At 39.1% G+C, this 26,769-nt stretch overlaps 1 protein-coding gene across 13 annotated transcripts in view; it reads left to right on the plus strand.

The window, feature by feature from the left end:
* The window catches only part of NRCAM (neuronal cell adhesion molecule), a 106,928-nt gene that overhangs the window by 72,081 nt on the left and 8,078 nt on the right, over window positions 1-26,769 (plus strand). For 3 of the 13 annotated variants that reach the window (XM_075274214.1, XM_075274219.1, XM_075274216.1), the window contains 8 exons: window positions 3,854-3,955; window positions 5,812-6,009; window positions 6,101-6,171; window positions 6,900-7,125; window positions 7,222-7,337; window positions 8,334-8,538; window positions 10,705-10,824; window positions 11,058-11,243. In XM_075274214.1, the coding sequence (XP_075130315.1) occupies window positions 3,854-3,955; window positions 5,812-6,009; window positions 6,101-6,171; window positions 6,900-7,125; window positions 7,222-7,337; window positions 8,334-8,538; window positions 10,705-10,824; window positions 11,058-11,243 (1,224 nt within the window). Of the gene's footprint in view, window positions 1-2,301; window positions 2,332-3,853; window positions 3,956-5,811; window positions 6,010-6,100; window positions 6,172-6,899; window positions 7,126-7,221; window positions 7,338-8,333; window positions 8,539-10,704; window positions 10,825-11,057; window positions 11,244-11,947; window positions 11,984-18,939; window positions 18,997-21,645; window positions 21,760-23,358; window positions 23,509-26,769 lie in introns of all 13 variants that reach the window. The other 10 variants (XM_075274209.1, XM_075274217.1, XM_075274213.1 and 7 more) reach the window with 7 other exon arrangements.

Genomic DNA, 26,769 nt, shown 5'->3' on the forward strand with positions numbered 1-26,769 from the left:
TATACGGGAATACACTGACAGTGTATTCCATTCAGGATCCTGGGAAAGCTGGGTTGCGGCGATTGAGCCCGTCAGTGCCACGTTACACTGACAAGCTTCTCCCTGGAATTTAGCTCTTATAAGAACTGTTGGTTGTCTTCTCCTTCCTATCCTAGCCTGTCCCTGCCTACCCAGAATCTAAGCCCTAGCTAACTGGACGGAAACCTCCGTCTCCGGTGAATTGCAAGCTCAGAATGACGCGAAGCTGGGCGTCGCTGTTCTTTTAATTTAGAGGTCACATGTTTTCGGCAGCCAATGGGTTTTGCCTACTTTTTTCAACGTCACCGGTGTCGTAGTTCCTGTCCCACCTCCCCTGCGCTGATATTGGAGCAAAAAAGGCGCCAGGGAAGGTGGGAGGGGAATCGAGTAATGGCGCACTTTACCACGCGGTGTTCGATTCGATTCGAACATGCCGAACAGCCTAATATCCGATCGAACATGAGTTCGATAGAACACTGTTCGCTCATCTCTATTTACTACCAGTGGAAAAAAATAAAAAAAATCAGTCCATGGTCATGTGATGGACACACAGGTGCACAGCTCGTTACCAGACAGAACTCTGATTTCTGATTTCTCTGCTGAGACTGTAACGAGTTGTGCACCCGTGTGTCCATCACATGACCATGGACTGATTTTTATCCACTGGGAGTAAACAATGAATGACAGTGAGCAGAGATCTAGAAAATAATGTGAGTAGTTTGTGAAGAAAGTATATTGGAAATTGTATAGCTTTTCATTATACAAATAGTGACATGTATTTGCTGACAACGGGTAACTACTTTCAAACAGAACTCATGCAAGGTTGCTTCAACAGCTGTACCGCTCTGCATGCTACATCTTTACCTCTCAATGGGTGTGCCAGAGAAAAGATTTGCAGTGTAAGGATACTTTAAAGCCAATGTATTTTTTATGGTAGAGGAGTAAAGGAGCCCAAAATATTCCCTTAATTTCTGTATGTGAATAAAGTGGTAACATGCATATGTGGCCAGTGCTCCGTTCTCTTCTATGTGGCTACTGGGATGGTGATGTCCGGTAGCATCATAGAAGGTAAATGGAGCAAATAGGGGATAATTGTCAGTAGTGGCACAATCCCTTTAAAAGGTTGTGATTAATGTCAGTTTATAAGTAAATTGGATTTCTCTATTTCATGTATAGAGTAATATTCATTAAATTGATCTGTGTATATATGTATAATAAAGTGGAGAGGATAGGCTCAACGGTAAGCAGCAGCAGATCCAGTCAGAGACAGACACAAAAAAATCAGGTTCAAACAGGTTTTGTTCTGTATGTTTATTTTACAAAAACTGGCAGAAAATAAACAAGACTTAACTTCAGGCAAAAAAAAAATAACATAAATCCTGCTCGTCTGAGCTACCAAGTAAACAAAGAAACAGTAACTTGTGGCTTGCTTCAGCACATAGTCAACACGAAAGGCAAACTGGTCTTTCACCAGTTATCAGGGTATTAGTACAGAACCCAGCTCCTCTTCTCTCTATCAGAAACTGCCCAGGACTGAGGTCCTGACAACCTTTTTTAGGCCTTTAATGAGGCCCAGCTCCCACCTACGCTTGAAGGCTCCTTCCTACTGTGGGATAAGAAGTAGTTAACAGAAAGGCCATCTCACAGTTGAGATTTTGTTACAACCTGTGTGGGGACCTCACTCACTATACATAAGTGAGGAATCTGGGGGAGATATAGCGACCTTCCAGAGCCTTACCTGTCACTTGCTCTAGATAGATAGATAGATAGATAGATAGATAGATAGATAGATAGATAGATAGATAGATAGACATAATCTCGCTCCTTCCACCAGTTATATGCTGTTTATTAAAATGCCTTAGAAATTGGTTTTCCTATGCTTTTGGGTTTAAAAGGCCAAGACTATAAAGTTAGATTTAAGTCCATGGATATAGTGACCTTTACGCATTTTAATACCAAGGTTATTCAGCCTTCACAAGAAATGATTCAGTGAAGAGTCGGTGAGTTCTAAAGAAAATCAGTTGACTTCTTAGAACTATTGAATACATCTTTAGCATTATTTATCTGGTTAGTAAAGCTTTTCTCTCGCCATGTACTTAAATGGTTGTGTATTTTTCTCCAGGTTACAGATTAGTTCCACAAATTTTAATATGACTTATTGATGTGTATTGTTACCTTACCCTAATATATCAAACTAATAACATTGACCAGAGAGAGGGACCACATTATCTTTACTGTATATTTATAGCTTTATTACTAACATGTTATTAATATCCCTTGCAGAACCTACTCAACCACCTCCAGTAAAGACCGGTAAACTAGCAAGCCTATCCATATATACACTGAAACACATCACATTCACTATGTGCATCTTCCATGGATGATTTTGTTGCATGAATGTTTTTTAGTGTAAAGGAACACTCTAGCCAAAACTTGGATTTTGGGCCTGAGGGGATGTAAACCGAGGGTTCAAAAACATTACAAATAGATTTTATTAGTCCTGCATATTCTCCACAGGCCTTGCACTATGTAGAATGATGTTATCCGTTTTGCCTGTAGTGTTCCTTTAATGTATATGCATATTTTAAAGGGGAAATATACTTCTTATAAAGTGCTTGTTGTGTAGTCCTACTGGCAAAGGAAGCGTAATCCGTAGGAATTAGCATGTAAAATCCTGTAGGCTATTGTGACCTGCTCATCATAAATATGTACAATATGCATCTCCACTTTCATGTGTTGGACTACACAATTTTTCTTAAAGGGGCTCTATCACTGGGAAAAGTCATTTTTAACTAATCACATCTTTGCATAGGCTTTAGAAAGGCTATTCCACACCTACCTTTTGTATGTAAATTGCCTCAGTGGTTTCTGAATAAGTCTGTTTTTATTCATATGCTAATGAGCTTCCAGCCAGCACAGGAAGTTCCCAGCAGCACTCGTCTCTGCTATTATCTCCTATGTGTGTGTGCAAACTTGGAAGCTGAGTCCTCAGCAGCAGCAGCAGCCTCCCATAGGAAACAATAGCAAAGAGGTGCACGATGTATCGTGCACCAATCTCATTAGCATATGAATAAAAACGGACTTATTGAGAAACCACTGAGGCAATCTACGTACTAAAGGTAAGTGTGGAATAGACTTTCTAAAGGCTATGCAAAGATGTGATTAGTTAAAAATGACTTTTCCCAATGATATAGCCCCTTTAAAGCTAATAATTCCTCTTTATGTTTGACAGTAATATTTTTAGTAAAAAGCTGGATATTTTTTGTGCATGGCCTTTGCTGCTGTCATTTCTACTTTCTGTTCATATGTGTGAGCAGCGCTGGAATAGATGTTTTAGTGATAGTGGAAGTGGTGTAGTACATGTGCTTGGTGAAAGTGTTTTGTGTATGTATTAGATGTGTGGTGAAGACGGTATTGTGTTTGTTGTTACCAGAGGGTCTCTAGTGCTCTTACTGTACAAGCACAAGTCACGTCTAGAACTAAAGAGTAATGTACAGTGCTAGTCGGGACCCGTATAAGAAATTGCAGGATTTTTTTTTATCCTATATCATGAATGGTTGAAGATCTTCTTTGCTTTATGGCTGCTGTAGAGTCTGTTACAGGTGGTTGCATTTTATTTTCGACATATTAAATGACACTATGGCAGATATATGCCTAACTCCCAGCATTATGCATCCTTGACTTGCACCACTTGCATTTTCAGCTGCATGTGAATAGATTTGTCTCTTGCTCCATATGAATTAACAGCTTTGCTTCAAAGATCCAGTTAGTTGAATATCTTTTGGTTGCCAGTAAAGCAGAATTTACTTTACATAATATAACATTTGACTTTCAGATCGTCCAGAACCACCTTCTGATTTAGAATTGACTGACCGTCTTGATAGAAGTGTACAGCTCTCTTGGGTGCCAGGGGATGATAATAACAGCCCTATTTCAGGTAACACATTTTTTTTTACATAAAATTATTAGAGTAAATCATATTTTTTGTAAGATTGTTTTTATTTCAAAAATGTATTTTTTTTTTTTTTTTTTTTATAAACAATTGGTTTGATGGTCTCATAAGAAACTATTGAGTGTTGGCTGAGCAGTGTGTTATTCTGATATTTTAGCCAATACAATCAATGAATAGAATCTAGTTATATCGTTACAGATTTAGCAAACTACACTTAAAGGGGTTGTCCAGTTTCAGACAAATAATGAGTAACAAATGTTATTGTTTGTATAATGAAAAGTTGTACAATTTTTCAATATACGGTACATTCTGTAGCCTGGGTTTTATAGATCTCTGCTTGCTGTCATTCATTGCACTTACTCCCAAAATCAGTCCACGGTGTTGTGATGAACAGGTGCACAGCTCAGTACAGTGACAGCCATTTGATTGGTAATGAGTATATTGTATAATGTATATCACATGACCATGGACTGGTTTTTATCCACTGTAAGTAAGCAGAATGAAAGACAACAAGCGGAGATCTAGAAAACTGCGAGGAATTGGTACAAAAAGTATACTGGAAAATTGTATAACTCATTACACAAACAGTTTTTGTCTGTAATTGGACAACCCCTGTAATGTTTTAGCTGCACTTTGGCACAGAACTCTAACTGATTTTTGCAATGGCTTTGTTTGTGTTCTGTGACAACATATACTACAGCAAGTATCTGTATCAGTGCCAAGTTAATCTTTGCTACTTCTGTATTTTAGAAATAAATTCTTCAGCTAATCCAGCAAGACCATATAGGTATAGATAAGAGGTTCCCAAACTTTTTTTTTCGTAGACCACTTTCAAAATTTTACTGGTTTCGGTGGACCCCCTGCTGCTGCATTTCTACCATATTCTCAAAACTCATCAAAAAATGTGAAGATTAGATCTAATGATGGAAATCTGCGTCGTGGCCGAGTTCCCTGTGGGTCCCCCTGGACCACTTTGGGAATCACTGGTATAGATTAATAGATTCACAGATGATGATCATTGAAAAATAACTACAATAAAACATTTTTTCTTGAATGAGGCTATTACTAATTCTAATGAAAAATGAGAGATCCTCAAATTGAGAGACATCTGCACCAAAGAGAGACATCTTTTTCACAAGAAAGCTGAATTATCATCCAACCATTTCCTGACAGAAATGACTTACTTAATGCTGTGGACGGCCTCATAACTTTCTTCTTCTCCTAATCCCCTCTCTATAGAGCCCATTGTAAACTGGTCTGCTTTGTGTATGAACTATGGACTAAAGACTATCAGAAAAGCAGTAAAGACAGGAGAAATACTAAAAGACACAATCACTTTTCCGTTTGTTCCCTTCACCTGCACTATTGATTTCTGAAAAAAATAAATCACAGTTTACTTACGTCTTAAATATGGTTTGACCACTTAGGCTTAGGGGTTTTGTTGTTTTCTTCTGGATCAACACTGTAAGGCTTGCTGCAAACGACCATGTACTGCCAACCAGCAATGAATTAAAGTGTGTCTCCCATGTGTTGCCCGTGCATCTTTCATTAAATGAATATGAGCCACAGAAGCAAGGACCACAAAATAAGACAGGAATAGGACGTTTTATATTTTGCCGCCCGGACTGTTGGCCCACACACGGGACTGTGTAATTCACGGCCATGTTTTATATGACCATAGGAATTAATGGGTCATTGTGCTATCTGTAAAATACACGGGTAGCACACGGATCACAGCCACTGTCGCAACCAGCCTAAGATTGTAGTGGACTTGTAGGACCTATGTCTATTTTCTTCCTCATCAATAATACAGTAATTCCTTACTTTTCTTTATCCCTTAGAGTTTATCATTGAGTATGAAGATGCAATGCATGAACCTGGCGTATGGCATGCCCATTCTAAAGTTAGTGGTACCCAGGCCACAGCAACTCTGGCCCTTTCTCCTTATGTAAACTACTCTTTCCGAGTTAGAGCTGTCAATGAAATTGGTCATAGTGACCACAGCGAAGCATCAGAACGTTACATGACAAAAGCAGCAGGTTTGTAAGCTGGCATAACATAGATTTGCTCTACTGGCAAATAAAACAGGATATCATTAATAAAATAGGTTTGTTTTTTTTTCATTCACAGAGCCTGACACCAACCCATCAGGTATAAAGGGCATAGGTACAGAGCCAGACAACTTGGTCATAACATGGAAAGTAAGTGTGGCACTTTTGTTGTCTTTAAGGCCAGGTCCCGACGTGGCGGAAACACCATTGGAAAATTGTGGCATTTTAAGCAAAGAGCAAAGTGGATGGGATTCTAGTAAATCCCGTGCTTTGCGGTAAAATCCATGCTGCAGACACTTCGCGACTTGCAAGACGGGTGTGGTTTTGGAAATTGCAGCATGTCAATTATATCTATGGAAACGTTGGCGGTTTCCCCATAGGTATAATTGAAACAGAAAGTCTGCAGAGCAAACTTCTGCAAACTTTATGTCTAAAGCGCTGCAGGAAGAACAGCGATGCGTTGACGCCATGTGGGGCCTTAGCCTAAAAGACTGATATTGAGAATATTTAGGCATGTTCAGAGAAGTATGATCAATCATTTTCTGATAAGACTGGGTTCACATCGTCGGAGACTCCATCACAGAAATCCTCGAAAATTGGTGGAGAGAAAAGTCCTGCACGGCAGACTTTTTCTTTGCCTCTTTAAGATTTTACGCAGCAGACTCCTAGCGGACCACATTTTAGTCAGTGTGGTCCGCTGGAATCCATGTGTAACCACTGTTTTAGCAGTCCGGCTCTGCATTGTTTAGACTTCTTGGCGCTACTGTGTGACCCTAGCATTAGAAAACTTGTAAAACAATCTATAGTGCATATTATGAAATATTTAATACATGTAATAATGACATCTTGCTTTTCATCCTATTCCTAACCCATTACAGCCTATGAAAGGCTTTGATTCAAATGGACCTGGTCTTCAATACAAAGTTAGCTGGAGGCAGAAAGATTTTGATGAAGAGTGGACGTCTGTCACCGTGGCAAATGTTTCCAAGTATATAGTCTCTGGCACGCCAACCTTTGTACCATATGAAATAAAAGTTCAAGCTTTAAATGACCTTGGGTATGCTCCTGAACCAGCTGTGGTTATTGGACATTCAGGAGAAGATCGTAAGTATCTTAAAGGATCATCGCCTAAAGTAAAGATGTTATAAATTAGCATATTCTCTTATTCCAAGTACTGACTCCCTTTGTTTCCTTCATAAGTTCCAATGCTTGCACCCAGTAATGTTGAGGTGGATGTCATTAATACTACTTTGGCAAAGGTTCGATGGGATTCTGTTCCTTTGACATCTGTTCGAGGTCATCTTCAAGGGTACAGGGTAGGTGTTTGATTTGATATCATACTGTAGCCAAATAGATATGTAGATTGATATATTGACACATTAAGAAATACATTTTTGTTGAATAAAGTGCATTTTGTAACCAGTACTAGCTTTACTAGTTTATAAAAAGGACCAAGAGTGTCCTCTAATATGGTGAATGTTGTATAGAGTGCTGAAAAACTGACATTTTACACATGCCCCCTTCACAGTACAAGACTATAGAAGTGTACCGTCATGGGCGTGTTCTTCACTGGACCCCTCTGATGGTATAGTGATACCGAAAATAATGGCACCCATTTTTCTGCAGGGCGAATACCGGCAAAGTTGACTATCAGCTTTGCTGTGGTATATAACACTACAATGTTAAATAGCATTACCTCTTTAGGCTAAAGCCCCACGTTGCGGAAACGCAGCTTTTTTTGTTTCAGATTTTGTTGCGTTTTTTTGAGCCAAAGCCAGAAGTGGATTGAGCAAAATGTAGAAGCTGAAGAACTTCCTCTATATATCTCATTCCCTTTGTAGCTATTCTTGGCTTTGGCTAAAAAGAAACGCAACAAAAAAAGCTGTGTTTCTGCAATGTGGAGCCTTAGCATTAAGGTAATAGGAATTTTTTTTTTTTTTTTTTTTTTTTTTTAATGCAGCAGAATTTCTTTTTACAGTCATATTGCTTAAATTAAGTACCAAATACCCGCTACATGCTTTGGATTGTATGAAAGTGCTTATTATTTGATTAAAATGTGAATAAACAGAGTAAAGAAACATTCCTGGCAAAAAGAAATCTATGCCACGACTCTTGAAGCCCATGCTGATCTATTTCTTTTTGTGGCTCTGAAGACCCCTTGCATGACTCCTAGCCCAGTACTCCTTCGAGTGCCACATAATACAGTGTGACAAATGACATATTGCATGTGATATTCCTATTACAGCTGATGCAAAGGGTTGGAAACATTAAATAACCACTGGCAGTGACTACAAAATTTCATTTTTTCATAGGTTTATTACTGGAAAGCGCAGAACAGTACCAACAGAAATCGGAGACACATAGAAAAGTGGATGCTGCCATTTTCTGGAAACAGAACACATGGAATGCTTCCTGGATTGCAGCCCAATACCAACTACTTTCTTAATGTTCGAGTGGTCAATGGCAAGGGAGAAGGTCCTTCCAGCAAAGATAAATACTTTGAAACCCCAGAGGGAGGTAAGAGAATCTTCTACAGGGTTATGGCATGCAGAGTGTGTGCTAAACAATTGGCACAGTAAATGGGTACAACCTTCAAGAAAAAGTCAAGTTTAGCCAATTGTGAATAAGAAAACAATTACTGCACAAATGTTTGACAGTTACATGAAAATATATGTTGTTAGGTGTTCATGATTTGTAAGAGAAAGATAGGATAGACAGATAGAGAGCAGGTATTTCCACTTCAAAATGAGGCACAACATAAACCTCCTTATCTTGGGTGCAGAAGACAGGATTCATTTTCTGTCTGAGACCCCAGATAAAGCTTTCAACATTTCAGCTGTGATTTCTAGCACAAATATCGGTGAAGTAGGAAGGTTTACGTCCATAAAACTTATATAAGAGCAAGGCAAGTGTGCATAGCTCAGAAGATTGACCATGAATAAAGGGTTTAACAATCAGATATTTATGTCTAAGGGCATAATGACGTTGGATACCAATGAATGAAGGGGTATCATACCCATTGACATTTTGGAGTTGTGTACTATATTGGAAACCTGGAAACCAAAAGACGGAGACAAAATGACTCTTGAAAACAAGACTGGCATGCTATAGTTGAGAAAGAGTGAAAAATCAACACACAGTTATTTTATTGTGGGTTTATCCCATAACTGGCCACGTGTCAGATCTATAAGGGTGGTCAAGAGTTTATGCTGTGCTTTCTGTAGGCAGCCTTTGTATGATCATAGCATAGTCTTATTGAGGTGCACAGTAACTAATATTTAAAATAATATCATAGTAGTTGTGATTCAATTGATTATAACTAGAAATGAGCGAACAGTAAAATGTTCGAGGTTCGATATTCGTTTCGAGTAGCCCCTCAATATTCGACTACTCAAATCGAATATCGAACCCTATTATAGTCTATGGGGGGAAAATGCTCATTTCAGGGGTAGGCAACGTTCGATCAAATTATACTTACCAAGTCCACGAGTGAGGGTCGGGCTGGATCCTCCGTGCAGTCTTCTCCTTGCAGCGTCCCCGCGGCATCTTCCGGCTCTTCATTCACTCTGCCAGGCATTGGGCCTGGGCAGAGCCGACTGCGCATGCCCGCACTACAAGCAGACATGCGCAGTCGGCTCTGCCCAGGCCCGATGCCTGGCAGAGTGAATGAAGAGCCGGAAGACGTCGCGGTGAAGCTGCACGGAGAAGACTTCTAAAGGTAGGAGAAGAACCAGAGTTGATTGGCCGACTGTATAGCATTCGGCCAATCAATGCTGGTTCTGTATCGAACTTTTACATTCGAACAGCGAGTGGTACTCGATCAAGTACGAGTATTTTGAATACCGTAGTATTTGAGCAAATACCTACTCGATCGAGTACTACTCACTCATCTCTAATTATAACCATTTCTAAGAAGCAGAAACTGAATCTGAGATCAACATAGTTTAATATGCTTGTTTTATGTTATGTAAGCCGATGGCTGGTCAGGTAATGGAGGGGGTGTACATCTCACCCAGACTACTCAGGTGGGTGAGATGAGAAAACTCCAGGAATGTTTGTTCTCAGCAGACAACTTTCGTTTGCTGAGCATTTTGGTAAATGCTCAGTACTGGGCTGGATTTTTTGGAATGACAGGTAGGATTGGTAGTGGGACCTGTCATTCCACCCCCCCTTCAGTTCACACTTTAGGGATGATCCGGCAGCGACTTTTCTGCAGAGTGTCTCCTCGTCAAGGAGGCTTAAGAAGTCAACTCCAGCAGCAACACTTTGGGCAGAGATTGGCTGGAGAGGTTATATTTTTGGAGCTATGTCCTGAGTGATTCAACTGGCTTTTTGGATTTCTGTTATTCTAGGTGAGGTAACCTATTCTATGTATAGTTAGAGCCTAGCCGGGCAGGTATTTATTTTTGTATTGTTTCCTTTTGTTGCTGCACTATCTTTTTGAGTGAAAATATAACTCTACTTTTGTTTTGGACTTTTGTGTGTCTATACCACCCCACCTAGCAACCCCAGACCCTGACAGTTATAGTTTATTCTTTATTGTCCCATTTTAGTATACTTACTTGCTAAAGTCTTTCATTTACATGTAATATATTTCTAAATTAAAAATGTTATCCCTACTAAATGTTACATACCAAAATAAAAAATTGTTAATTATTGAGCTAAATATTTTTCTTTCAATAGTTCCCAGTGTGGCATTTCTACATATTTCACACCGAACTCCTGATTCACTGACACTGACGTGGAGCCCACCTACACATCCAAATGGGGTCCTGACTCATTATACTCTAAAGTACCAGTCAAGTAAGTCTTGTACAATTATTGTCCACGGGGATTGATATAATAGATTTCTAAAGGAGATATTTTAGAATGGTTGACACCTTTTTGGTCCTAGGACACTGACCCTATATGATTGTGCAGGAGATGAATAGGAGATGTGTCTCTATTGACTCCTGTGTGTGGGTAGGACAAAGGTATTTACTATGGGGGCTACTTTACAAAATGTCCATTAATGTTTTCTCTATTTTTTTATCTAGTAAATGCTACACATGAATTAAGCCCACCAGTAGAAATTACAATCCTCGCAAATGAAACAAGTTACATTCTTACAAATCTAGTCCAGAATACAAGATACAAGTTTTACTTTTACGCACACACTGCAGTGGGACCTGGAAGTCAAAGTACTCAGGAAGCAATAACTGCAATGGATGAAGGTAAGATGGGTATGTACCTGTACACACATACACTCTGACCTTCATTTTAACTTTCTTGTTAAAGGGAATGTCTCATGAAATCAACTCTCAAACTCCTACTAGGGTACATGGATATCATAGGTGGAGGTCTTGGAAAAGGGTTGTCTCTAAGATCTGTCACTGACACTCATGACATGGTGGTGATTTGTCAGTATGATGGAATTAAGGAACTCCATGATAACCACAGACTGTTTAGTGTTTTCCTCTTTCCTCTAAGAGCTATTTTAGTTTGTGGGCAGCCAACACATTGGGCAGATTTATCAATACTATCTTAAAAAAAAGTTAGTGCAAACTTAGACAAAACAGTCATAAATGGTGCCAGATTTACTGATGGTGTTTAAAAATCTATCTAACGTTACACCTCCTATTAGTTGGCTTAGCTTACACCAGGAAAATGCACCAATATTTTAGCACGTTTATCCACCACAGTCACAAAACAGGCCAAGTGTCGAAATAGCGTCTAAAACCCTTGATAAATGTGCTGCATGGTATGTTGGGCAGCTTTTGGAAAAAATGATGCCAGAATTCTACCATATTTTGAGTGATAAATCTTCCCCACTGTGTATGTGCCTTATGTAGTAGATTTCCTTGTAAAATGATTTTTCCTGTAGAGTTTTTCGTGCACGTCATGTACTGAATATCTTTTATTTAGTGTCTTCTGTTTCCATTTAAAGCTGGTTTTCCCCAACCTGCTCTGGGTGCAGGCAAAGGTAAAATGTAATGTTGCATGCTTTTCTAAGTTTGTGAAAGCTTTCCATCAACATGCTAAGCAGATCAGTCTTCCATCAAAAGAAGCCACTTTTACAGATGGTGATACAGTTATTGTGTTTTCTTAGGATCCTTGAAATGTGGTGACTGGATTATATCTGAGAATGCAGCCATCTTAGGGGACCTGCTACCATTTTTGTCATCTTTTGGATTTTTTCTATCTGTGTGCATGTTATAACCACAACTTCATAATCTAGGTTCACCTGAAGTTTTTTGCCCACTACTGGTGCCCCTGCTTTTACAGGCTGGAGGGTATCACATTGATCTGATTCATCTGATTGATATGTATCTCCTACTTGCCCCCTTGGCTACCACTACCAGATTGCTTCTCACACCGCTCCTCATTTCTGCAGATGCTAGTGAGCTTTAGCCATTTGTACATTCTGACATTCACCTGTGCAGTGTATTGTTAACCAATAGGAGGTGGCTAAAAGGTGGTTTATATTGTGACATAGGAAGATGACAGACTCGATTTTTTCAAGTACTTACTGATGGAGGATCAAGATGCTGATGTGAACAGAGCCGTAAGATATTGGAAGTCTTGTCTAGTTATGATCACGCATTTCCATCAGAATGTAATAACTCACAACAGGTTTCCAACGTCAGGGACTTTGGATCAATTTTCAGATCATGTTTCATTTAATGCAAGTGAAGCCAACTCTAGCCAGGAATTGTGTAGAGAGTAACTTTAGCAGCAGGTGGAGGTAGGTTCACCACTTATAGTTAAGGAACTGCACAGCTGACAATTTAAGAAGGTAGTCGTGACAAATAGGATTTTATTTACATTTATGCATTATTACATTATTACTAGTATTATATGAATAGTATATTACACTACGTGTAACATCTGTGCAAATTAATAACACTAACCCCCAAAGCAGGAAAAAATAAACAAGAACAAATGTATAAAAATGTATCAAACATCTTTATTATATATCATTTTAAAAAACCAAATCATAAAATAACCAGTTCCCTTTGGAAGGTGAAACATGTTTCTGTGCTTTTGGTCTGTAATTATATCTATTTCTACTCTTTAGGATATTGTTAGATATCGGATTATGTGCATATATACAGTTTGTAGTTTTTGTGTGTAAAGTATATACTTATGTTATTTATGTATCAATATGATATATACATACAGTCCCTTTGCTTAACCTGGGACCCACTGTCTTTGATGGGTAATACTGGATATTTTATTATTTTGTTTTTTAATATGCTATATCATGAAGATGCTTAATAAGCTTTTATACATTTGTTCCTGTGTATTTTTATACCTTGGAATTCATAGTCATTATAATGTTGTCGCCTGTTATGGTTCAATGCTTTTGTTTATTACATTCAAAATGTTTCCTAAATGAGATATCTAAAAGAAAAAAACTCCATTTGTAGAACTGTCTAAATATCCACCACCAGATGGCAGCACATACACAAGAGAATCTGCTGAGTAAGAAATGACTGTAAATGATAGAAATCTTCATAGCTGTGTATGCAGACTATGGCATTATCGTCTTGGCAGGATAGTCTGCAGCACAGGTGCCAAGTCACCTGTGATTAATTACGTACGTGATGAAAACAGTGTCTGCTGGGCATAAGGGCTGCAGGTTGGTAACACCTACATTAGGGAATTACTGTAATTAATGGTTAGTGTTTACCAGGATATGAGAATTCACTTATTAAACCTGCTGAAATTCAAAGAGTGCAATTTTCCTTTGCAGACATTCAAGGATTTTCTATATAGGTATAGCTCAGCTGGCATTGTTGGGTGAAACAAAGAGACAGAAATTACAGATCTATTGTGTAAGAGCTTTGAGAATAAGTACATCAAGCCTTCTCAATTTCCTAAAGCAAAAAAAACAAAACAAAACAGACTACAGCATCAATAATAGGGAAAAGTGTGATATTCACTGCATATTGACTTTATAGCTTAGCATATATGTTACACCACTCATATACACTGTGTATCTCCATATACGTACGTCATATGTGCAAAATGAATCTGGCTTCGGCTGAATTAACATCTGTGTTGAAAGCTTCTTTAAAAAGGACCTTTCACCGCCTCCACCAACTTTCAAATTCTGCTCTATTTTATAGGGGCCATTACATGGTTTCTGGTACAGTTGGAATTTTTTATCTAGCCCCCACCATTCCTGAACTATCATTCCTATTAGTTTAAAGGTATTCTTCCATTAAACTACTTTTTTTCTAATTACCACGTCGGAATAGCCTTAAGAAAGGCTATTCGTCTCTTACTTTTAGACGTGGTCTCCGCCGTGCCGTTCCGTAGAAATACCGGTTTTAACCAGTATGCAAATGAGCTCTCCGCAGCAATGAGGGTGGGCCCCAGCGCTGAAACACCGATGAGCGCATCCCCATTGCTGCCCGAGAGCTCTTTCCTGCGCCGCCTCCTTCTTCTGCAGCAACTCCGCCTCTTCTGGCTTCTCTTGCTCTTGTAGTTCTAAACAGGAGCATAGAGAGGCCACCCCAAAATGGCCACCGGCCGGCTCCTGTATTGAACTGCAAGAGCGGCTACCCAAAAATGGCCACCGGCCGGTGCCCATTTTTGGGTAGCCGCTCTTGCAGTTCAATACAGGAGCCAGCCGGCGGCCATTTTGGGGTAGCCGCTCTTGCAGTTCAGTACAGGAGACGGCCGGCAGCCATTTTGGGGTAGCCGCTCTTGCAGTTCAATACCGGAGCTGGCCGGCGGCCATTTTGGGGTGACCTCTCTATGCTCCTGTATAGAACTGCAAGAGAAGCCAGAAGAGGCGGAGTTGCTGCAGAAGAAGGAGGCGGCGCAGGAAAGAGCTCTTGGCAGCAATGGGAATGCGCTCATCGGTGTTTCAGCGCTGGGGCCCGCCCTCATTGCTGCGGAGAGCTCATTTGCATACCGGTTAAAACCGGTATTTCTACGGAACGGCGCGACGGAGACCACGTCTAAAGGTAGGAGACGAATAGCCTTTCTTAAGGCTATTCCGGCGTGTTCATTAGAAAAAAAGGTAGTTTAATGGTAGAATCCCTTTAAGCACAATTCTGATTTATATTGTCAAGGGGGCCGTCCCTGTCTGACTGCTCCAGCCTAAGACCACCCACCCATCAGTAGAGATAATAATTGTCCTGAAACTAACAGAAATGATTGCTAGTGAAAGGGCAGGACTAGAGAAAAGATTCTTACTCCAGTGGAGTGGAGCCTATTAGACGAAAAGTGTCTGGCAATGAGAGGGGGGGAGGTCTCACTAGTGGGGTTTCCTTTGTCTCCCTGTTTGATTAGATTGACAAATATGCATGTCTACTGCTACTCCAATAAACTCTAAGAGACTGCAAAAAATAGTTACTAAACTTGACTACCTTTAACAGTCCCATAGATGACAATGGAGCAGCAGACTCCCTCCCATTCAAATGTGGTAAGAGGGGTACACAGGACCCTTGTTCTCATGAGACCCCAGGAACAAACACTTATCTCGTAATGGTTACTTGTGAGAGAACCACTTTAGTAATCGCGTGGATAGAGGATAAATAGGGGATAACTATTGTTTGTGGGATAATCCCTCAAAAGTGTTTCTTGTGGGACCCTTTTCTAATAACCTCATGCAAGCTTATTCAAGTGAATTGGCATCATCTACTGTACATCATCACTAGGTGCTTGATAGCAAAATCATCATCCTTTATACTATTTAACTACCAACTTGAATGCATGCCTTAAGGAGAACCTTCCACCAACTCCAAGTCTTTGCATCCTTCAATAGGTGCTACTCCATTGACACCAATGGAGTAGGATTTTTTTTCTGTAGCCTTCACCATGTGCTAATTAGACTCTTTACTGTCAGCTGGGTGGTGCAAGGCTGGCTATCTCATCCCAGGACCACCCACCTGACAGTAGACTGTCTAAATTGGCACAGAAACTAACTGTATTCTTTACTCAGAAATGGTGGGGGCTTGAGAAAAAATTCCAACTGTGCCAGCACCTATGGATGGATGAAAAAAGCTGCAGTTAGAGCTGGTGAAAAGTCCACTTCAAACAAAGGTAAAACACTATATGAGGTTTACTGAATGTGGATTTATACAGATTTAAACGTCTCTTAGTAAACACAAGAGTTCATGTTTACTTGAAAATTCCTGAAAGTAGTAGAAATACGATATGGAACCTGTAAGAATGCACATCTATCTATCTATCTATCGTATATATGCAATGTATATCATTGCCATTTTGCAGTCAAGAGGAAGAGAACATATGTTGTTTCCCAATGGAAAAATATAGAGCCTTAAATTGTGTTGTCGTAAACTATGAGGATGCCCTGCAGCTCCCAGTTTTCTGTTTTAGGCGATCTGCCATTTCTAGCTTCTGCTACAGTACAGTACATCACTCATTGCTGAACTTACACAACAGCCTTGTCATTTGGTATTACAGGCAGGAGGCAAACATGTGACAGTGACAAGTCAATAGCAAACAATGTGGACTGCAAAAACATTTAGGGTACAAATGAAATCAGCCTTGTACATGCAGTTCTATTAAGCTTTATGTGTTTTTATTAGAAATAAAATGGGGTGAGAGAAAACAAATAGAGATATCGAACACAGACGATGGTGACGTGATCTGGCGCAATGCTGCTCACATTATGCAGATGGCGTCACTGAAATGTCATCCCATAGTGGAGGGGTAGCAGTAATCTGATTTAGTAATGTACTACCCCGAATGCAAAAAAGTTGGAACACTGTGTAAAATGTAAAGAAAACAAGAATGTAATGATTTGGAAATCTCATATTTCTCAATAAAATCCTATTCTATTCACAATAGAACATAGGGCACATATACAGTATCAGAAAGTTAGACACTTTTTAAAAAAAATAAAAAATAAATAATGGTGTGAAACAGATCTCAACAATGTTGGAACATAGATATATCTACTATTATATAGCCTGTCCTCTTCTTTTTACAAAATTCTGTAAAATGAGGAGACCAATTGTTAGAGCTTTAGGTGAGGAAGTTCGTCCCATTCTTGTCTGGTGTAGCATTCTCGCTACACTACAGTCCTCGGTCTTCTTGGCTCAACTCTTTAGTTCATAATGTGCCAATAGATGAAAGTTTCTATAGATGAAAGATCTAGACTTCAAGCAGACTAAGTTAGCACCAAAACTATTATTCTGTGAAGCCATACTGTTGTGATGGATAGAGTATCTGCATTGTCTTGGTGAAATATGCAAGTTTTTTTGCACATATGGACTAAAGATTGAAGTTTTACAGCATCTTGGTGAGTGTCCTCATTGTTCTATGTATGGCAATATGGACACTTTCTACTATTTTGGATCTGAGCACCACCTTACTACCTGACACACTTCCTGTCTACTGTTATGGTTTATTTGAGACAGATTTGAGTGGGTTTTGTAGCAGTGCTCTCTTTTCTGCTGTTTTTCTAATTGGATGGAATATGCAAGGTCATCCCTGAAAGAGAAGTTGTCTGGATCATATATTGTTCTAAAACCTCTATATACTGTTCAGTATTGATGGTACTTTTCAAGATATGTAAGCTGTCTATGCCATATTTACTAATACAATCCTATACCATCAGAGATGCAAACTATTAAACTGTGCTCTATCAACAAGCTGGAAGTTTCCATTCCTCTTGACTCCATAGGACATGGCATCTATGGTTTTCATAAAGAATTTAGAATTTTGGTTCATCGCTCATAGTATAGTTTGCTTGAGTCCATTTTAAATGATCTCTAGGTCAGAGAAGTTGGTAGCATTTCTGGATTGTTTATAGATTGTTTTTTCTTTGCATGATATAGCTTTTATTTGCATTTGTGGATTGCACGGTGAACTGGAAGTATTCCTGAGCCCATGCAGTGATTTGCATTACCAATTTCTGTCTCTTTTTAATGCATTGACTTCTAAGGGCCCTTAAATCATGAGAATTCAGTATTGACCGCAGGTCGATCTCTTTTGAGATACTATCAGTTTCTAAATGAGTTAATTTTTCAAAATGGAATGGAAAAATGTCTAACTTTCAGCATCTGATATGTGGTCTATGTTCTGCTGTGAATAAAATATGGTTACATGGGATTCCCAAATCACTATATAACTGTTTTCTTTACATTATGTATTGTATATATGATTCCTTTTATGCATATTTTAATGCCGAACTGAATTCATATATCACCATGTGTTTGCTAATGAGGGCCCAGAAGAAAAAGTGTGTATGCTGTATTGGTCTACTGTGCCATGATGTATTACACTACTGCAATTTGACATGGTGACTGTGTATCCTTTGTTGTTTTTTGTTGGTTGGTTCTCATCCTTTATCGTTTCTCAGTTAATTTGCTTTCTGAAAACCATAACTAATTAAAAGTATAATCCCTTCTTTAAATGCATGCAAATGAGCAATAATTATAGTGATATCATTACATATACTTATGGGACTGGTATGTGTTTAGAGAATACGCAGAATGGTATTCATTACATACGCCAATAGCAAGCAATGTAATTTTCATAGCATAACGAAATTAATTCTCTTTACCTTCTATATTCAATAATATATCAGTTATTAAGGTGTAATAACGGTCGTTTGGCACATATTGGTATTTTATTATTTTATAACTTAATGTAATACCTATGACTACAGATGCCATTAACGGAAAGGAAAGGTGGAAACCATACTTCAATTTACACTTATGTTAGAAACACTATGTGAATAAGATGCAATGCATGTCTGGGTGCCCTGTTAGCAGCTGTTCTAATTCACTTCACAGCTTTCTAACACTTTACTTCACTGAATAAGCATGAATTGCATGGATATGTATATTAACAGGTAAGCGTGTGATATCATTGACAGTAACAAGTCTGATAAAGTGCATTTCTCTCTCTGCTTTTCTCTTACTTCCCACGCTGGTTCTGGATAAATGGCAGACTCCTTTTTCGCCACTTCCACTGTTACGCACACTGTCCATCCAACGCACTTCAGGGGTATTGTCTTTATTCTTCTGGTGTGGTAGATTCTATTGTAGATATGTACTAGTTCTGCAGATATAGTAGTATGCATGCACTATCAAAAAAAGTTAAATCCACTAAATGGAATATAATTTAGCTGCATTTGCAAGTTCTTTTTAAGTAGTTATTAAAATATTGTTACATCATACACCATAGAAATAGCTTGTTTTACCTGCTACTGTCCTCGTAAGATATAGTATGCAGCAGGTCATAGCTTGCGCTACTGGTTTGGCCAACAGTTATTGCTCCTGACCCTTCCATACTAATGCATATTTGGCCAAGCATGCATGTGACAAAACTTATCTTACTTACATACTGAAACCCCCCCCCCCCCCCCATAAAAAATGGTCATCTGGTCACCGAAACTGTCAGGTTTGACCAACATTAATGTTACATGTATGGCCAGCATAAGGCATGGGGGGGGGGGGGGTTCATTCTGGTCTAAAATGCCTTCCATATAAATAATAGTACACTGTACTAAACACAACCAAACCTTTTTTGGCCATGTAATGAAGCAATGCAGAGATAATATGTTTGTTCATAGACAAATCAGCCTGCAAGTACAGGCGTGGGGAATGATTTGTCTACAGAAGGCCACAATGCCTAGACTAAAGCTGGGTTCACACCAGCGCTTTTCTCTCCGCATTTTTCTCCCTTTTTGGGTGGAAATTGGGCGAGCCCCATTTTAGTCTATGGAGGCTGTGGGTTTCCGCATGGGGTTAACCTCTTTTTTTCTTAAGCGGATTAGGTTTCCGTCGGGTGGTCTCTAAGTGGACCACCCTGATCAGAAACCCGAACGCATGTGTGACCCTAGTGTAGTGATATCTTTAATGTCGTCATTTAAAGGAGCTGCAGTTCCATAGCATTATAAGATGATTATCTCTGTATCGCTTCATTGGTTTTTGGCCACATGTGTAATTCTGCAACTGTAAAAGGACCCTACATGACACTATTTCTGGTTTTAGAGGCAGTTGAGACTTGACAGTCTAACCTTTAACCTTCTGACCCTATGTGTGGCTAGTTGCCTGTTAACGCATACAGTGCTATAATGTATCCAATAGCATGAAGAATAAGGTTTCTCCCTTTGGTGGATTAAGCTTTATATATTGAGATTGTCAAGTACTCATCAAGGCCATGGACATTGTTGCCTGAGAATGTAATGTCTAAGTTTTATAAGATGGAAATACAGTATGAAAACAACATTCAGTGACTGAATTGGACAATGACAAATCTGTAGAATTGTAGTTTTCTTCAATACCTCAAACTGTTCAGGCCTGCAATGTTCTTTAGGTGCTACTGGGAATTGGTGCAACCAGTTAATGCTTGAAATGGGGCTGCAATTCCACAAAAGAATTATATGGAAACCGTACCTCTAGTATTCATCTGTAATCGCACCACAGCAGAATGTAGACTTCATATTAGTGATAGAAGAGCTTATTATAGGAAACCAAGTACAGCACTTCCAAGGAAGAGGCTTAATGAACATGGCAAAACCATGTGCAAAAGAGCCAGTATTGTGCTCACATAGAGTACTACCATTCCATATTACAGCACCATCTTTATATTCAGAAACATTGACTAGAATCTATGTGCGGCCTATGATGAAGCGTGTCAGTTTTTTCTTGAGGGTTAATTTGCTAGTAATCCTGTTGTATTTGCTTGTGTGCATGAGGCCTCACTCTATGGCAATGCTCTGATAGTTAAAGTATAAAAATATCCAAATGAATTTTAGTAATGTTAATACTCACATATATTATATTTAATTAAAAGTATATGTAAGAAGAGGCCTGAAAATAAAAATATACATTTCTTGTTAATCCAGAACATATTACTTGTAATGGATTGAAACAGCATGAAAGTATGCATGCAGTATGTGGTAGACACAAGTCTTAATTTTTGGAGATATAAAGTTGCATTTATTTTCATGAATTTATTGTGTTAAATAAAAAGTCAACAAAACCCCTTTATTCTAGGGATACACAGTAGACTTTTATTGTCATTGTTTGGGCAAAATGTGAATTTCTGTAACATACATCATGCAGAATTATTATAGTAAAAATGGGACCCCTATTGATCATAAGAATTGGCGTTCCCGGTGTTCATTTTGAGTGGAATGTCAGTCGCATATATCTGCTGCCACTGTATTCGATATCTAAGATATAGAAATAGCCAAGCACTGTAATCCACTATATTCAGCACTTCCATATACAGTGAATGGAATAATAGTGGACTACTTCCGGGAGACTGAAGACCCCTGTTCTCACAATTGATTTCCAGTAATAGGAATAGCAGACAGACTTTTACACCGTATAATGTGGATAGGGAATAAGTGTTTGTGGGATTGTTCACATAAAACCGGCCAATCTCTATAATGTTGCCATAGTGCAGTCTACTGGGTAGCCCTAGTCTTATAGTCACCTATTACTAACAATACCATATGTGCGAATTAAGCAGAATACCTTGGGCTCATATACAACATGATCTGATATTAATGTAGCCTAAATGGCTTCATACCATTACAATAAAAAAATCTTCTCCAGAAATTGAGCACTACGTAGAGATGCATGCCTTCAATGTAGAAGTTTTGTATAAAGATTAATTTCTTTCTTCTTACTGATTATTTAGCTCAGCCAGTCATTCCACTGATCAAGAATATCACTGCTGCGGAAACTTCAGCTACTGTCGTGTGGAATTATGAGAACGTAGATACCAAGCTATTTGTTAAATATGTAGAATTGAGTAAGGACCTCTTTCACAAAAATATTCCCCTAGATTTATATCAATCCATTACAGTCTAGTCCGAGTGCATTGTAGGATAACACTACAAAAGCTGAACATAAACTATATATAATGATGGAGTATCATGGATAATGCCAGAGGATTACTGTACTGGGACCAATGTTTGATAGGTCCCTTTACAGAATATCTGATCTTAGATTGAAATACAGTTTACTGCCTTTGTTGAACACACAGAAAAACGCTTTTATGTTTACTATTAAGAATTGCTATAAAGAATTCAACCCAAAAGCTTAACACATACCTAACCTTTCAACCAACTTTGCATACATCAATACTATACGTGTACATGACAAGGAACAGGAACTAGGAGACTAGATGCTATAATGTCTCCCATAGACAACACAGAGAACCTAGAAGAGAATTTGCTTCCTAGCTCTCTCTCACGCAGAAGCTTTGGCAGGATCATATAGAGCAGGGATAGGGAACCTTTGGCTCTCCAGCTGCTGTGAAACTACAACTCCCATCATGCTCCATTCACTTCCATGGGAGTTCCAAGAACAGCACAGCAAGTGTGCATTCTGGGAGTTGTAGTTTTGCAACAGCTGGAGAGCCGTACGTTCCCTACCCCTGATATTGAGCATTATATAAAAAAAAAATTAGTGCCCTGCACAGATATGTTTAATGAATTTGTGGGGACATAAAAAGTGAAAGTCAGTTTATCAGGGAATAGGGAGCCGAATAAATAGATAGAGGTATTTTTGTTTCTAACAAGCTATATTGTTTCTTCTATTTTGTCCGCTAGTTTTGTCCCTTGTTCCAATCCCTGGCCATGCCATATAATCAGCTATCAGACTTTCCTATTCACACTACATCTTATGTGTGAACCGGAAGTAATTTCCCCATTTATTTCTATGAGTCTGAATGTCAAAGTCTCATAGGAAAGAATGAGGAAATTTGCTTCCACTTCATGGATGGAGTGCAATGTGAAAGAGTATGATTTCTGGTTATGTGACACAACTAGGGACTGGAACACTGAGGACATCTAGTTGAATAAAGAAAATCGTGTTATTTTTAATGTCCATGTTAGGCGTAAAACACAATTACAAATGGGAGTGGCAAACACTGGGATTGCTTCTTAAAATTTGCTTCTGCTACCAATTTATGCAAAGTTTGTTGACGAGTCAACAATCATTAAAACTATAGCTCTGGATGAAGTTATGTCGCTGAACTAAAATCCACTTACTCTAAGTCTAAGCAAAGGCTAGAGGATAACTTGCTGATCGGAGGGTGTCCCACTTCAGATTTTGAGAATCGTGGCTTGTTATGTATACCCGTTATGACCATAGTGCCTGGTGATACAGCCTGCGCCGCTTCACGTGAATGCGAAGTGCCTGAGATAGCCAATTCAGCACACCCACTGATCAGCAAGTTACCCCTTATCATTTGGACAGGGGGTACATTGTGACTGGAATACCTCAGTTTTGTAAGGTATAGTGAAGTTTTCCCTGCATGCTACTTTACTATAAATGATCAGAACCTACAAGCAGTGAATCTGGATAATAAAATAAGTCATTGCTATGTTGTCTGAAATTCTCCTAGACAAAGAAGACTGGAAAGAGGAAACTATAAATGGTACTCGGAGCGCCTTTGTATTAAAGGGTTTATCTCCAGGAACATCATATAAAGTTCGAGTTTATTCTGATGATCATACAGAATTGTATTCAGAAGAAACATTTCAGACAGGTCCAGGTGAGGCATTTGTGCAGCAACTCATGTGCCTCACAGAAATCTCTCCAAGGCACCTCCATTTTTGTGGAGGAGAAAAAAAGGGTGTTAATGAAAATTTACATACAGACGTTTCCTTCTTCACCTTTACTTTTGAGTCGACATTCAGTATTACGTAATCTGGAATGAGATGACCAACTTTGAAAAGAAACACAATTTTGTGATACTCTGCTGGGAGTGGTTTATGAAATGTGACTGTGTGTTGCAATCGGGAGTTGTGATTTGAGTTGCAAATGGCCAAGGATTTTGTTTGCATGTTAAAATAATGTGTCAAATTTGTATGGTAAGAAATTGAAGCACTTAATGACCTTTAAGGCATATCTGTGTTTTCTTTGTGTTCATATTGTATGTCTATAAACATGTACAGTATTAACTAAGGCTGGATTCACTCTCGCGCTTGTTGCTGTTGGGGCATTCCGTCCATAATCCTGCTTAAAAAATAAGTTTCTCTCCACATTTTCTGTGTTTTTTGGGCAGAAACCAGGCAGACCCCTTTATAGTCTGTGGGGGTCCATGAGTTTTCACGAGTAACTGCTTTTTAAGAGGGTTAGATTTCCATTCTTCGGGTCTCCAAGCGGACCCGAAGAACAGAAACTCAGGCGCAGGTGTGAATCTAGCGTTAACTGTACTCAGGTCTGTATATGAGCACATTCCCCAGCCCCCACAACTTCAGTAAGAATAGGAGAGATAGGGGCAATAGAAGGAGTACAACCCCTGTAAATTCACTGCAGCCAGATCTCCTGTCACTTCCCTTCAGGGACAGGAGCCAAATTTAGGAAGGAAATTTCTAGAGGGACACAGGAGCTGAGCAGACAAGCAGCTGAAGACATGCAAATGACACTAAAATCAAGAAAAACATTTTGTCAGCAGATTATTGAATAAAGAATAGGAAGCAGTGGATATAAACTCAGACTTTGACCATTCAATGCACTGACACTTGTTTTTATGTATTTAACATTTAACTTCCAATGGAGGAATTTTTCGATTTTCGTTTTTAACTCCCCACTTTCTAAACCTCGTATGTTTTTCATTTTTTTGCTCACAGAGCCATATGAGGGATTAATGTTTGTAGAACTAATTATTATTTTATACAATATACTGGGAAGCTGGAAAAAATTCAGAATGGGATAGATGTGAAGAAAAAGTGCATTTGTGGGACTTGGTTACAGGTTTTTTTTTTTTTTTTTATGACGTTCACTCTGCAGTCACAATGACATATTAGTTGCATTCTGTTTCGGTACTAAAAGTCACCATATACTGTAACTTTTTTATATTTTCGTGTACAGAGATGCATAGGGTGTCTTTTTTTTTTTGCGGGGCCAGATATACTTTTTGGTTATGCACTTTGGGGTTTGTGTGTTGCTTTGATCACTTTTTATTAAACATTTTTATCAGAGGTGAAGGCATAAAAATGGCGGAAAAATATTTTTAGAAATCTGTACACCAGGCATTTTCAGACACAGGGATACCTAATGGGTATGTGTTTCAAAGGAATATTTTACTTTTATATGTATTCTAGGGAAAGTGCAGTGACTTGAACTTTTAGTTTTTGAGGGGTTTTTTACAACTGTATTGCAGTTTATGGGAGATTAGCTACATCGCTGAGGCTGGTCATAGACTGGCAATTGAATGTGACAGTAAATGAGTGACATACTGTATAAGTAAAATTTGAGACACACTATCAGTGTACTCACTGAATAATTTGCCTGAAAAAGATGGACTATCTTCCAGAAGTGATCATTGTGTGTGTGTGTGTGTGTGTGTGTGTGTGTGTGTGTGTGTGGTTTGCTACATGCAGTAATCATACACTGAACTGATGCTCAAACTGATGCTCCTACATGTGCCAGTGCCACTCAATGTGTGTTTCACTTTACAACCATGAAACGAGCGAGGGGGAGTGGTGAACTTGCAAGTGGGAAATGGTCCAGGTTGTAGGAACTGCAGGAGTCAGATGGGTCCCATCTGGTGATGAAACTATTCCTGCCCTAACCTGTGAGGTGATGTCCGTACTAGAAAGACCCTTGCCTTGCTTTGTTTCTAGACAGTGGCCTCTGACACTCAAAATATTGATCCAGTGGGCTATGACAGTTTATGAATTGTCACCTACACATAATTTATACTCCATGTATTAAGGATGGCATGCACCTTTCCCCACATGGACATTTACAAGGAGAGGCCCACATGGCTCACCATGTGCTAGTTGTGGAATTGATGTGGTTTGACTACAAAGGGGCCAGTATGGACATTATATCATATGGAAGAGCCACTATGGGACATTACATTATGTGGAGGAGCCACTATGGGACATTAAACTGTGGAAAGGGGTCACTATGGATCATTATACAGTGTGGAATGGCCCGCTATGGGACATTATACTGTGTGGAAGGTTCACAATGGGACATTATACTAGGTGGAGGAGCCAGCATGGGACATTATGCTGTATGAAGGTATATATTTGCATTTTTATTGGAAACCTGGGTTTTTTTGTGCATACATTTTTGTGCAAAAGCGCACCATGTGAATGCAGCTTTACATCGAAGTTAAAGTACCAGTGGTCTAGGACTATAGCTATAGTTGAATACAAATACATAGTGTGTCACCACCCCAAGGGTGCTGCCACAGGGTGCTCCAATGTGTTTCTTGAAGAAAGGCAATTTGGGGACCCAAAGTGCCAAATGAGTAAGAACTTTCCTTCTCTTGATGGGGTTATTAAGACAATCCACATTCCAGGAACACCATTAAAGTCTAGGGAGGTTTGTCCACCATTTATCAGATGTTCCACATATGAGGTTTAGGCCAGTCCCAGCAAGCAGGATCCACCTCTAAATTAACAAAGGATAAAATACATAGCAGGTAGCGACTACCTACCCCCTCCCTTTCCCACCTAGCAAAAACGTAATTAGGAATAATTAACAAAAACATGTAAAAAAAAATATGTATAAGAACAGTTTGGACATTCTCTGTCCTGCTTCTGATAAACGTATGCTATCATCATTAACCTTAGCAGACATCGGTAATGACGGATATGGCCAGTGCTGTTGCCAGCAAGGTAGGAGATTCAGGGGCTGGAGACTCTTCAAATAATCTTGGCAAGGGGGTTGGTTGTTTGCCTAATTTTCTTCACCACTTCTTTAAGGTTTGCTAAAGTGTTTGCCTTATCAATGAAACCATGAGATTGCTGCGATATTTAAAATTGTAGCAAAGATAAATCAGCAAAACCTCATT

The sequence above is a fragment of the Leptodactylus fuscus genome, chromosome 5, assembly GCF_031893055.1.
Source record: "Leptodactylus fuscus isolate aLepFus1 chromosome 5, aLepFus1.hap2, whole genome shotgun sequence".
NCBI lineage: Eukaryota > Metazoa > Chordata > Amphibia > Anura > Leptodactylidae > Leptodactylus > Leptodactylus fuscus.